The following is a 14319-nucleotide window of genomic DNA, read 5'->3' as shown; positions in this document are numbered from 1 at the left end:
TGGACACGACTGAAGCAACTTAGCAGCAGCCCCTCTATCGACATACTATTTTTCAGCATCCTTCCCTAAGATGCCATTGGTTTTAAAAAGTCATTTTAAGTACCACAAGCAAGAAAAAATAAATGCTGCCAGTTAAACTGTCACATTCCTTTGCTTGTAAGAAACACCTCAATTTCAAGACTGTTTAAACACGAAGAAAGAACATCTCAGAATCAATGGTGGTGGTTTAGTCACTAAGCCCAACCCTTGCAATCCCATGGACGGTAACCCATCAGGCTCCTGTGTCTGTGGGATTTCCCAGGCAAGCATGCTGGTGTGGGTTGTCATTTCCGTCTTCAGGAGATCTTCCTGACCCAGGGATCGCACCTGAGTCTCCTGCATTGCGGGAGGATTCTTTACTGACGGAGCTACCAGGGAAGCCCCCAGAATCAATGAAATACAGTGTTAAATATAATATTAATATGTGCAGCCAAATATAAGAGTTCAAGGATATAAAATGAAAAGTAAAAGTATCTTCAGCCTTCCCTTCTAAGAACCACATCTGCATTGATGACCACTGTTCAAAGTTTCTGTCCATTATTCAAGAAATTATAATCACATACAAGTATATATGTATGTGAAAGTGAAAGTCTGTTCAGTCCTGTCCGACTCTTTGTGACCGCATGGACTATACAGTCCATGGAATTCTCCAGGCCAGAATACTGGAGTGGGTAGCCTTTCCCTTCTCCAGGGGATCTTCCCAACCCAGGGATCGAACCCAGGTCTCCCACACTGCAGGCGGATTCTTTAGCAGCTGAGCCACCAGGGAAGCCCATGTATGTATGTATAGCTTTGAAAATGAAAGAACACTCTAAGTACACTTTTAAATTTTATCTGTTTCATTGGTGGAAAATGTTTTTAACCATTTTCTAAAACTGAAGTTTAAAATAACTTTTTCTCTCTTTTTTTTTTTTTTGCCTTAGTTATTAGAACAGAGCCTGGTAGGCTATAGTCCGTAGGGTCACACAGTCAGACATGGCTGAAATGACTTAGCACATTAGAGCAGAATGTACCTCTAGTGACAAAAAAAAGAGCTTCGGAAATAATGAAACGCTTAAGTTCTTTAGGGTGGGACTGAAATACACCGAGCAAAGGAGAATGCAACAGAATGAGGTGTTTCCTCCTCATCTGAGTATTTTCTAAAGATTGTGGATTGCTAATTGAGCAGCCACCAAAACTTGAACTTGCCTTCAAAAACTTGCCTTCAGAAATGGTGGTTTTGACTTATAGCACACACAAGTGCAGGCTCCTGGACCCCATCCAAGGCCTATGAAATCATATTCTACGTTTTTACAAGGACCCTCAGGTGATGGGTAGTATCTGAGGGGTTTCAGACCAAAGCTTTCAGTAACAGCATTCTAAGACAGGAAGATCCCCTGAAGGAGGGCATGGCAATCCACTCTAGTATTCTTAACATGGAGAATCCCATGGACAGAGGAGCCTGGTGGGCTACAGTCCATGGGGTTGCAAAGAGTCAGACACAGCTGAAGCAGCTAAGCATGCCTGCAGGCACATTCTAAAACAGGGATCTCAATCACCTGGACCAGAATCACCTGGGAGGCTTGTTAACCCCCCCTCCGCCCATGGTTAAGTTCCATTTCTAGATTCAGCGGGTCTGGGAAATGGACTGAAAATTTACATTTTTTAACCAGATCCCAGGTGATGCTGAGGCTGCTGGGGACATACCTGAAAACAACTGCTTTGAGGGAGAAAAAGAATTGAACAGGATTCGGAATAGCTTTTGTATTACTTTCTTAAATGATACGATGTTTCAAGCATAGAAAACTACAGAACCTAATACCCATGGCATTTACATATACAGTATTGTTTAAGATTTTTTGTCTACACTTTTCTGATTCCATTCTTCTTCTCTGCTCAGAAGAGTAACTTTCTCATCCATGTTATTGCACTTTTAGTATAGTTGTGTTTCCCCTCAATTTTTTTTTCAGTATAGCTCTGTATGTTTTAAATATTTACACAGAGTAACATACTTTAAGAATATTTTTGCAGTTTGCATTTTTTGAAATTTACCTATATGATACATATATATTTAATTTTTTAAACCTATAGCATTTTCTTATGTTATATACCACATTTTATTCTTCTAAAGCCATCTATTTTATCTATAGTTTTGACCTCACTTTCATTCCTTATATAATGTATTTTTGCCTTTTTTTCCCTTTAATGGAAATAACCAGTTTTTTTTTAAATGCCCATCTTCTTTTGTTGCTGTTATTGTTTATTTTTTGTGTCCTTAATTTTCACACAGGTTTTAAAAATTTCCCTCTTTCGACTTCCTTTGGATTTACTCTTAATTCTCCTAACTTTTTGAACTGTTTAGCTTAATTTTCACTTCTCCCTGCATTTTGTAAGTTTTGATATGCATCTCAGGTATAAATATGTATAAACATATGCATCTCAGGTACAAATATTTTGTCAACTTCATTTTATCTTCTTCAATCTGTAAGTGATTAGAAGTTTTGATTAATTTCCAATTTTGTATTATGCTCTGTTGGTGATATGCTGTTTTCTCTACGAAAATTCATGTATTTGGGTGCTCTTTAGAGCTTCTTGCAAAACATATCAATCTCTCTACTTCATCTGTTCCCTGTTACCCATACCAAAATGTTTTTGTTGCCAGTTTTAGAGCAAATACATGCAGCTTCCCCGGAGCATCAAATTAACCTAACCAGAGGTGGCTCCCCAACATGTTAATATTCCCCAGAAATGAAATCTCCTTATTGCAGCATTACATGCGTCACTCACAACCACTTTATAGTGGTTCCCAGTTTCATTTTCTTTGAACTTGTCTGGCACTAAAATGAGTCACTAGCTATCCTCTCATAGTGTTTTTGGTATTTAATAGTGTGTTTAAAGGAGAAGGCAATGGCACCCCACTCCAGTGCTCTTGCCTGAAGAATCCCGTGGATGGAGGAGCCTGGAAGGCTGCAGTCCATGGGGTCGCTGAGGGTCGGACATGACTGAGCGACTTCACTTTCACTTTCATGCATTGGAGAAGGAAATGGCAACCCTCTCCAGTGTTCTTGCCTGGAGAATCCCAGGGACGGGGGAGCCTGGTGGGCTGCCGTCTCTGGGGTCGCACAGAGTCAGACACAACTGAAGCGACTTAGCAGTGTGTTTAAAACAAACATGTTATACAAATGGTGAAAGTTTTAAGCCCAAGATCCCATGAAAGCAGTTTTATTTAAACCCATTAGATGACCTACCTGCTTCAGCTATTCCACTTACCCCTCCTCTGTCTGAAGCCCTCTAAGGACAACACTATATCCCGAGAACTTGCCTTAGTTATTTCCTTTTGGAAGCTAATGGTAATGATATCCAGGCTTCTATGGTGTAAGATCAAACTGTCTTCAAATTAGATATTCGATTCTCCAAGTGTTGTGCAGATATCTCTACATTTGTTTTTTAAGCAAACAGTCGATCTGTAATCAAGGAATCCTATTTCCGCCTTTTGTTTGCACAAACCTCCATTGGTGTTTTGGGTTTAGAAGTAAAGTTAATCATTTCTAGCGGGTCAACAAGGCGTTTCCACTAATTACACCATGGACAGAATGGTAGCCTATCCTAGTGGTTGGGGGTGCCAGGAAAAGGTCAAATTCAGTATCTATTCAAAAGAAACAACAGAAACTTGTTCCAAATATAAGGTGACCTCAGTATCTTTCACTTCTCATATCTGTTCATTTCCCTTCTGAATTAGTGAGGATTCTCTGGAGAAACAGAGTCAATAGGATATATAGAGATAAATATGTAACAGGAGATTTCTTATTGGAACTGGTTCATATGGTTATGGAAACCAAGAAGTCCCACCGTGATCTAAAGTCTGTAAGCTGGTAACCAGGAAAGCAGTGGTATAATTCAATGAGTCCAAAGGCCTGAGAACCAGGGGCAGTGATGGAGTAGTTCCCAGCCTGAGAACTGGGGGGCTGCTGGGGTTAAGTCTCAGAGTCTGAAGGCTCGAGAACCAGGAGCTCTGGTGTCCAGGGCAGAAGACAGATGTTTCAGCTCAAGAAGACAAAGAGGAAAAAAAAAAAAACAAGAATTTCCACTTCCTGCACCTTTTTGTTCCTTTTGGGCTCTTTACAGATTGGATGATGCTTGTCCACACTTGTGAGGGTGATCTTTATTTATCTGGCTTTGCTGAGTCTTAGTTGTGGCATGTGGGATCTAGTGCCCCAACCAGGAATCAAACTTGGGTTCTCTGCATTCATTGGGAATGCGGAGTCTTAACCACTGGACCACCAAGGAAGTCCCACAGAAAGTATGATCTTTACTCAGTCTGCAGATGCAAGTGCTTATCTACTTTGGAAATACCCTTACAGATAATAGTCAGAAATAATATCCTACTAGCTATCTGGGCATCCTTTTGCCAGGACAAGTTGATACAAAATTAACCATCACACCCTTGAATGTATTTTAGCTAAGAGATTTTACACTCTTAGGAAACGACAGTGAGGCAACCTAGGGAATCCGTATGAGCTATTTTATTTGGAGAGTGCATATTCACTGTTAAACTGAGATAACCAGTGATCATTCATACTGTTGGGGCCACTGGGAGGAGGGAAGAGGGATTCTACCTTGAAGACTGTCAGCCATGGTAAGGCAGGATGGGAACTGGGCTTGAACCCTGTTAACCATCCTTAAAGCAAAACCAGGAAACCCCCTCCTTACAGGTGGCAAACAAAGATTGGGGGTAAAGGTCAGGTTGTCTTAGATTAAGGGTAGTGCCTGCACCTGCATGCTGTAAGTGTTAATTGTTCCGCACCTGCATGTTGTAAAACTAATTACTAACGTGTAACCCGTCATGTAGCTGAGGATATAAAACCGAGTCCTCTGAAATCACTTGTTAGGACCTGTTAGCGTAATAAACCGTACTCCGCTGTCTCGAGTGTCCTCCGAGGAGTGTTTGCGACACCGGATTCTACAGTACAAGTGCCGAGAGCATCCTGGGGCACCTGAGAGGTGGTGGGGATCTGTCTTCTTCTCAGCCCCATGGCAGGATTCAGTGCTGGGTGTCCCTGCCACTTAGAAGGCACTGCCAAGGCTCTGAGAAGCGGGGCCTGGAACACTCTCTGTCCTCTGGAGCTTAGAGAGTTGACTTAGAAGGCTCTATCTTAACCTGTTACTAAATCCTGGTTTCAGTAACAGAGGAAATGGGGTTTTTACAAAGTTGATCGCACTTAGACCACCCGATACACACCAGAATCTCTCAAAATAGAGACAATTTTCATCATTCAGAGTTTTGTGGTTTGCCTCTTGGAATGTTGAGGAGTACCACAAACTCCTACTTGACCACAGCCTGAGGTGTAAAAACTACATCATGAATAACACCTCCAGTTGGTGCCTGACCACACACAGACACACCAACATGTATCTCGTGACATAAGGGAGATGTGTGTTAAAAATCAAAATTGAGTAAATTTGAAGATCTGATGGGCTTTATTCAGAGATTCAAGAATCAGACAGTAGCTCCTGTAGCAACTAGAGGGGAACTCCAGAGGGTTCTTATAGGCTGGAGGAGGGTGGGACAAGGAGGTATTAGCAAAAGAAAAGAGGATTTCAAGCCAGGCCGTGTTCTTCTGGGGGAAGGGAACTGCAGGGGTCTTAACCATGCAGATTAGCTCCAGAGTCTTGATCCAAAAATTAAGATTGATTGTTTTATGGGTCACATTTATGGGCAGGGTTAAAACTGCAGTCAGGTCTTGCTTTGCTGTGACCCTGGGAGTAGGGAGAAAAAAATCAATTCATTTGGGGTTTGTCATTTTTTTTTAAACATATGTCATGTCAGACAATGTTTTCACTGACTTGGTCTCTTTCTTCATCACAAACCTCCAGAATATTAAAGTATGCAAAGGCTTTCCCTCTTGTGGAGTTCACTAGAGCACATTCTTTGAGAGTAGCTAGAATCCTGTGATGTTCTTTCTAAGTTCTAGGTGCTGAAGAGTGGAGTTCAGGGCTTCTCTGGTGGCTCAGCGGTAAAGAATCTGCCCGCCAATGCAGGAGATGGGTTCAATCCCTGATCCACGAAGACCCCACATGCCTCAGAGCATAAGCCCAAAGGCCACAACTATTGAGCCTGTGCTCTGTAGCCCAGGGAACTGCAACTTCTGAATCCTGAGCACCCTAGAGGTGATGCTCTGCAACAAGAGAAGCCTGTGCACTGCGCTGCAACTAGAGGAAAACAAAAACAAAGCCCTGCAGCAACAAAGACCCAACATAGCCAAAAATAAATTAAAAAAATTTTTTTTCTTTAAAAGAGGAGTTCGGGGGATGCATGGTCCCTCTCAGCGTTTCAGACCAAAAATGATTTGTTAACAGTGGAACAACTGTGATCAAACATACATCAAGATACAGGAGTCAGCTATGTAAAAATGAAGTTAAGTGTTTCAATTGCTATGTGTCTCTAAAGGAAAACCAGTGTTTTCTTTCTTCTTCCTATGAGTAAGGAAAGCTTTGCTCCCTGGGGAGGAAGCTGGGGAAGGGTAGCAGAACAGGCCACCCTAAACAGGCCTCTTTGACATAATCTTATATTGAGAAACCGCAGACACAGGAGAGGCTCTGAGAGCAGAGTGGAAGCTCTGTGTAAAGGAAATTGTAAGGGAAATTCACAGTAGAAAGGGGGCTTGCCAGGAAGACTGCTATTTCCAGAGATAACTTTTCCCAGTCTTATCTGCAGCGCCTATGTTTCCTCTTCTCACCTTCCGGAGAATTGCCCCCACTCCCAGCTTCCTCACATCTTTATCTTAGTTGAAGATAGTGTCTAAGGTGGTGTGTGTGTGTGTGTGTGTTAGTTGCTCAGTCATGTCTGACTCTTTGTGACTTCATGGACTGTAGCCTGCCAGGCTCCTCTCTCCATGGAATTCTCCAGGCAAGAATACTGGAGTGGGTTGCCATTCTCTTCTCCAGGGCATATTCCAGACCCAGGGATCGAAACTGGTCTCCTAAATTGCAGGCAGATTCTTTACCATTTGAGCTACCAGGGAAGCCCATCTAAGGTGGTAGCTTGAGCCATTTGGGGGGTTTTTCCTGAGTATCTCCCATGTTAATCAACTATTTGATTTTCTCTTGTTAATCATTTAGCACAGGGAGTCTCAGTAAAGAACTTAAAGGGTATAGGGAAAATTATTTTCTCTTCCCTACACTGCCCAAGAATCTTAGTGGCTCAGGGTTGTAGGCAGCAACTGTGCTCTGACGTCGCGGTGGTTCAGTCCTCCTGAGAAAGATGCAGGCCTTGGCTCCAGGAGTCTTTGCACCCACGCCTCCACTGGCTCCTTGTCCTCCTTACCTGCTTCCTTCTCGGGGTCACTCATTCATTCATGTCCCTTCAAGATCTCAAACAAGTAGCAATTGGTAACATCTTTAACAATTACCTCATCTTGTGGGCCAAGAGAAAACATTCACAGCTTTCCTTGAGGGTGCTGCCATGATACAAAGATCTCATCCATACAAATAATACTCAGGCATGTCACTCAAAAGTTAAGACAAGCCCCTTTTTGAGACCCTGCTAAAGGTTGGCTTTTATCTCTCAACATCTTCCCCTAATTTTGGCTCCTCTTGTACATTTCCACTTAAAGTCTTTCCTAGAGGATGAAGAAGGAAGTTTAACTTACCACCGACTTCCTACAGGTTCCTGTTCCTCACCTAATGTTAGTTGGAGGAGACAGGGTTTAGTCTCAAGGTGAAGTTAACTGTATGTTTAATGATTGCTCTGATAGAAGTCTGTAGTAAAGGTCATGCATTAAAAAACCCACACCTACAAACTGTTGAGACAACATTGTTTCAAGGTATTTACCTCTGTCAAAAATCTGTATAACCTGAAACCATTATTAAAGTAGCAGATTCGACTTTTTTAAATCTGAGTTTTCCAAATTCTATCTTACCTTCAAGTTCATTTGTGCCAAACGTGTGCACGTGTGCTCGGTCGTGTCTAACTCTTCCTCTGTCCGTGGGATTTTCCAGGCAGGAATACTGGAGTGGGTTGCCATTTCCTACTCTAGGGGCTCTTCCCCATCCAGGGATCAAAACTGTCTCTTGTGTCTCCTGCACCAGCAGGTGGATTCTTTACCACTGGTGCCATCTGGGAAGCTTATGCCAAATGAGCATAGGCTAACCCAGTTTCTCAGTATTTGGTAATCCCTATGGAACATAAGGCCTGTTGAATGAACGAACAGAATACAAAGTGTCAGGGGTACTCTGGTCAGGGTTAGCCTGAGAGTCTGCATTACTGTTGTGGTAGAGACAGCTGGTTCGTCGCCAGGTATCTCTGCTCCGTTTCTTTACAACTAGAACCGCGGGTTTTCACTGGGCACATGGCTGCTGAGTTACAGTTACAGACCTTACTGCCCAGCCTCTCCTGAAGCTAGTTGTGGCCATGTGTCCAAGTCTTGGCCAGTGGAAGTAAGCAGAAACAACACGTGGCACTTGGAAAAAAAGGACCCGCCCTGGACTTCTTTCCCTGAATCAGTGACAAGGGCAGAGCCCAGTGCCAGCCTGTGGCCCTGGAACTTGGAGCACTGCTCGCTTACCACCGAGAAAACACTTCCACCTCGTCTCAGTCACAGGGTTTAGAATTTTGGGTCACAGCAGCCACTCTTGAAAGGGAGCAGAATATGTATTTCTGGTAGAAGGAGTACTTCAAACTGGCTAGTTTTGAAAAGCGCAGATATAGGAGAAGCTGTGGAAGCCAAGGAATTACCCTTTTGTGAAAGACTTTTACATTTTTAAGGGAAATCTCCCAATTGCCTCCCGTAACTGCTTCCCTCCCCCATTGTCTTTGTCTTTAGCTGGAAATTTAAGGGGGTGGCTTGGGCTATTTGGGGGAGTTACTCAGTTTTTCCTGTGTGTCTCGCATGTATGTAGGATGTATAGGAGTTATTAAACTCTTTTTCTCCTGTTAATCTTCTATTATGGGGGTGTGGTCCTCAGCCAAGACCCTGAAGGATAGAGGGAAAATTATTTTTTTCTCCCTGTAAACTGTTCTACATAGTACAGGTATAGGTATATTACAGTTGACCCTTTAACCAATGTGGGGGTTAAAAGCCTCAATCATCCACCCTTCACGCAGTCAAAAATCTGAGTATAACTTGTGACTCCCCTAAAACTCAACTACTAATAGCCTACTGTTGACCTAAAGTCTAACCAATAACATGTGTGTGCGCTCAGTCGTGTCTGACTCTTTATGACCCCATGGACTGTAGCCCCCCAGGCTCCTCATTTCATGGGATTTTCCAGGCAAGAATACTGGAATCATTTGCCATTTCCTTCTCCAGGGGATCTTCCTGACCCAGGTATTGAACCTGTGTCTCCTGGGTCTCCTGCATTGGCAGATGGATTCTTTACCACTGTGCCACCTGGGAAGCCCCTTACCAAGAACATAAAAGCTTGATTAACACATATTGTTTATGTTATATGTATTATACACTGTATTCTTACAATAAAGTAGCTAGAGAAAAGGTTATTAAAATCTTAAGGAAAAGACATTTACAGTACTGCACTGCATTTATCAATACTGAAAGTCTGTCATCTGTTATAAAATAAAGAATTCCTCAGTACCTATATTAATATTGTCCTATATATTATAAAACACTGTAGATGTTACACATCTTATTAACACTAGGTATCAAAACTAAAAAGATGTCAAAGAGAAATTCATGTTTCGTTTAAATTGTCAATTGAAAAAGTTCACATATAAGTGGCCCCCACAGATCAAACCTCATGTCGTCTGAGGGTCAATGGTACTTCTTTGCCCCAAAGGCCCCACCAAGAAGCTTCCCCTACCCACTAAATGACCTGGATTTATTCAGTCAAAAGGCAAATTAATGTAATTCAGTAACATTTATTTTACATAAAACAATTTTTCAAAGAATACATTTAAAAACCATCCAGATACTGATCGTATTGCATTACAAAAGCTTGAGAGGCACAGTGGAAATATTCAAATAGATTGTGAGGGCTGGAAATGGGGGCCTTCGATCGCTGTTCACGGTATTCCTTAGTCACTTAAAGGCTCTGGGTCCGAGGGTTTTTACCCTGAGGCAGTAGTGCACTTCACTGAGTAGGAATAAATCACATAAAATATATACCTTTGTACAGAAAGTGTTATTGTACTGTCACTTTCAATTAGTTATAAAACTCATTTTGAATTGCACAAAAGTTCTCTTTAAAATCGATAACTCCCAGGAGGCAGGGCTTAGAACCAAGTTATCTGTCTAAATAATTCATTACAAATAATTCAGTTTCCATTTCTCCACAGAGCAAAACAACAACAACAAAAACCTATGAAGAGGTACATTATTCAAATGGGACATTTAACATTTTTTTCATAGGAAAATAGGTTTACACATTTGTCCCTAGTCAGCTAAAATTATCTCCCTACTTTAAAACAAATCCCAGAATGTCCAAAGATTTAAATCAGAGTACGCGCACCACAGTACAGCGTGGCAGCGTTTACAGGAATTCGTTCCGTGTCTCATTCTACTGCAGTATCAGATTACCAGAAAGGCACGTGGGTACATTCTTCAGAACAGTTTTGGTCTTGAAAAAAAAAAATCACACGTTTATAAGCAGTGATCTCAATCATGTTTAGAAACAAAAATACTAAACAGATTCATTTCCTAATCCAGGTCATACAGAATCCAAGAGATTTCTGCAGGCACTTCACTTCCCGTAGAACTTCTTGTTCAGCAGGTATATGAGAAGGTTTACATTCACTTTGACTTTATCAAACATTTTCATCACAGCTACGCCTTCATACTGCATCTGAAGTAAATCCTGCAATTGCAAGGAACACCAATCACAGCTTCAACTTGACGTTTCCCACATTTAAAACACATTCTAGAAGAATTTGTTGACAAAAATAAGATTCAGTTGACCTAAGGACCTCGGTGGGGACTCTTATACTTCAGTGTGCATCGGAATCAGCTGCTTTCTTAATGAAACACAGGCCAGTTAACACAGATTGCTGGGGTCCACCCCCAGGAACCTCTGATTCTGGAGCTCTGCGGGAGGGCCCAAGAATTGGCATTTTAACAAGTTCCCAAGGGGTGATGATACTGTTAGTTTGGGTGCCATAGTCTGAGAATCACTCATCTCAATGAAAGAAAACAGATTTTTAGAATTGATAAGGACTGTATGAGAGAAAACCAATACCATTAACATTAGATATATAATTAAAAGTTTAATTTTAATTGAAAAACAAGACACAGAGGTGACAGCAAGATGAGGTATATCCTGTAGAAGAGCCAGTGTTTTCTAAAGTGAGAGTCAGACAATTCATTAAGGAGCAAAAAGAATATTAGAAACTCCTCTTTTTTTCCCCTCATTCCTTAAGCATTCATATTTTCTGTGTATTTTTTAAAATTAATTTTGAGTAAAGTGCCAAGTGCATGTATACTTTATAAACAAATATGTAGAAATGGGGAGAAATGATCTATTTATTGATGAAAATTGTGAGACTGACATTTGGAGACCAACAGACAAAGCAACTCCTCCTGATCTAGACAGACTACTTGTGTTCCTGTATTCTGTTCCTCAACCTCAAGTAAGTTTATCACTCTGTTTCATCACTGCTGTATAAACAAAGAAAAATTAATAAAATTTCCTTCATTTATAAATTAATAACTGGGTCACACCAGTCACACACATGAGACTAAGCAGTAACATTTTATAATAACCAGGACAGGGGCCCTTCCCAAACAGAAGGTATCATTCCTGAACTGCCCTAGGCTCATACCCAGGTCTTGTTTTCCTGCTTCTAGTTCTGAAAACTTCTTGCTTCTTAATGATAATACCTTGTGTCTGCAACGAGCATGGCCACCTGCGGAAGTTGGAATCATCTTTGAGAGAATGTGGGCTCTTGCCAGCTTCCTGCTCCACTTTCTCAATTAGCTCCAACTGCACTCAACTAAAACCCCTCCATTATTTAGAAATGCTTCTGAGATGCAAATGCCACAGGGAAGTGAAGTTCTTTGATCAAGAATGCTTTTGACTATTAAACAGGGGTGGAGGTTCACTTTTCATTTGGGACAGGCAACATCTGTTAAAGTCTCATGGAAAAGAACGAAACCAACATGGTTCGGTTGAGAAGGAATCATGTACAGAGGGAAATTAGCTGGGCCCCCCATGTGGGGAACGGAGGAATTCTGATGGAACTCATGGTTGAAGACCAGATTTTAGCCTCAGCTCCACTATTTGCTATAAGATTGCAACAACATATAACCTCGCTGAAGTTGTGTTTTCTTGTGCGTAAATCGGGGCTTGACACTGCCAACTCCACAGGTATGTTACTGGGTAGATGAGATCAAGGAGTCTGCAAACCCTTTATAAGCCACTCTTGTCTGGTCAGGATCAACTGGAATCCTGTGAGACAGGCAGCGGAGCAGAGCGATGCAGGGTTTGGACTCCAGGGGCCCCTTCCATAGCATGCTTTCTGAACCTCAGTTCTTCATCTGGGAAAAGAAGAACGCCAAGGCTGTAGCCCTCCATAAACACCAGCCATTATCTGTATAAGCAGAACCCCTTCACGTACGTCACGCTTCCTGTTATGTACATGGCTACAGGATATAATCTTTATGAACCGAGGAAACAGTGGGTTGAAGAAAATCTAGACACATAGAGTTAGAAGGAATCTCCCTTTGTCCTTTTAGAAACAAAGTCCTTGACTCAAACTAAAGACCTGGCCATCATATTTCTCTTTCTTAAAATTCACTTCATACTAGAACTGTCTAAAAGCCATATGTGACAAGATGTCTGACTTTATGTCTGACAATCATTTTATACAGGGCGGGCTCTGTGGGCATTCGATCTGCACACAGTCCCCTGATTAGACAAAGGGCCTTGCACTTAATGTTCTGTTGTTACCATCTTGAAATTCTCACCAATTTTGAGTAAGGAGCTCTGCATTTTCATTTTGCACTGAGCCCTGAAAATTATATAACTGGTCCTGACGATATACATGAATGACTGAAAAAATCTGGAGCATATTAGCCATCTGCAGACAGCTAAGGAGTAACATTTGACAACTGTATGTCTAAGTGAAGGGCGTGAACAGCTAATCCCTACTATGGAACTTTAACAAAGGAGCAAGTGAAGCTGGATGTCTGCACCCACGTTAAAAGGAAGTCCTGTAGAATTCCCAAGGCCTCTCTAAACAGGTGTCTCCTGGTCACTGGTGATTCATCTGTTCAGTAGATGTTGATTGGCCTTGGGGCATTTCCTTCTTGGCAATCCATGATATATCTTTGCTTTAGAGAAGAATCACTAACCAAAGCGCATCACTGCATTCTTTTCTCTTCTTCAATTTAAGTGTTCCATGGAGTGAGTCAAGACGTTCAGTTTAATTTTTAAACAGATACATTTAGTGACATTTAAAATACATTAGAAAACTATTTACTTAAGTATACTTTTCAAAATTACATAATATCTTCAATTTTCTCCAATTTACTCCATTATCTCAGTGTCTTTATCAAACCAGTTAGCTTTTTTTTTTTTCTTTCTTTCTTTTGTTCTTTGAGCTTACAAGGAATGCCAGACAGAAAAGAAGGGCCCTGGTATTTTACCCCATGGCTTAGGGGTGGGGGTATAACTTCCTTGGCCTCAGCCACAGGTCACGCAGGCAGTGAGCCTAGAACTTACACCACTCCCCATGGTTTGTCACGATGACTCATGTAGACGCATGCAGAATACCTGGGAACCATTTTACAAGTAGTCTAAGGGCCCAAGTACATAAGGGTTATTTCCATTTAAAACCTCATACAAAAAAGAAAACTCAGTCACATTGATTGATCAGTGTAAGGATGATCTCTAAGGATCTAAATTGATCCTGTTCTAAGCATTAAGAAGTTGGAGTAGGCAAATGTTTGCTGCAAACACCCTCCACTTTCTTTTTCTTCTTCTTTTGGTGGCACAAACTATTTTCTCAGTTTCAATTCAAGCATATTTGGCTTAATGTGATTCTTATTTTAAAAAACAGCAATAATTAGGACCCAAACCTCACTTTTCTATTTATAGCCATCTGTTTTGCACAATGTTTTCCTTGCTTGTGATCCCAAAGAATTAACAAAGAAATTTAAGAACCTGATATAAAAATAATTCTAGGAAGGAGAAAGAAAAGGAGAAATGAGATCCAGAAAGTTTCAATCCTGGGTATATGTTATCTTAGAAATGCAATTGCCTAAGAAAAAGTTTCCAGCCTTTAATCAAGAGCTCTGAATACTGTTGTGTATATTATTCTTTTCTCTAAGTTTCAAAATGAAAACATGGCTT

General features: G+C 41.3%; 1 protein-coding gene across 2 annotated transcripts in view; it reads right to left on the bottom strand.

Moving 5' to 3' along the window:
• Positions 1-9872: 9872 nt before the first annotated feature.
• IQGAP2 (IQ motif containing GTPase activating protein 2) overlaps positions 9873-14319 on the bottom strand; it is a 308957-nt gene continuing 304510 nt past the window's right edge. For both annotated transcript variants that reach the window (XM_002690436.6, XM_059890756.1), the window contains one exon: positions 9873-10827. In XM_002690436.6, the coding sequence (XP_002690482.3) occupies positions 10714-10827 (114 nt within the window). In that variant the 3' untranslated portion in view covers positions 9873-10713. The remainder of the gene's footprint in view (positions 10828-14319) is intronic.

Source organism: Bos taurus, chromosome 10, assembly GCF_002263795.3.
Source record: "Bos taurus isolate L1 Dominette 01449 registration number 42190680 breed Hereford chromosome 10, ARS-UCD2.0, whole genome shotgun sequence".
NCBI classification, from domain to species: domain Eukaryota; kingdom Metazoa; phylum Chordata; class Mammalia; order Artiodactyla; family Bovidae; genus Bos; species Bos taurus.
The sequence above is the reverse complement of the archived record's forward strand: the minus strand, read 5'-3'. Positions and strand labels throughout refer to the sequence as shown.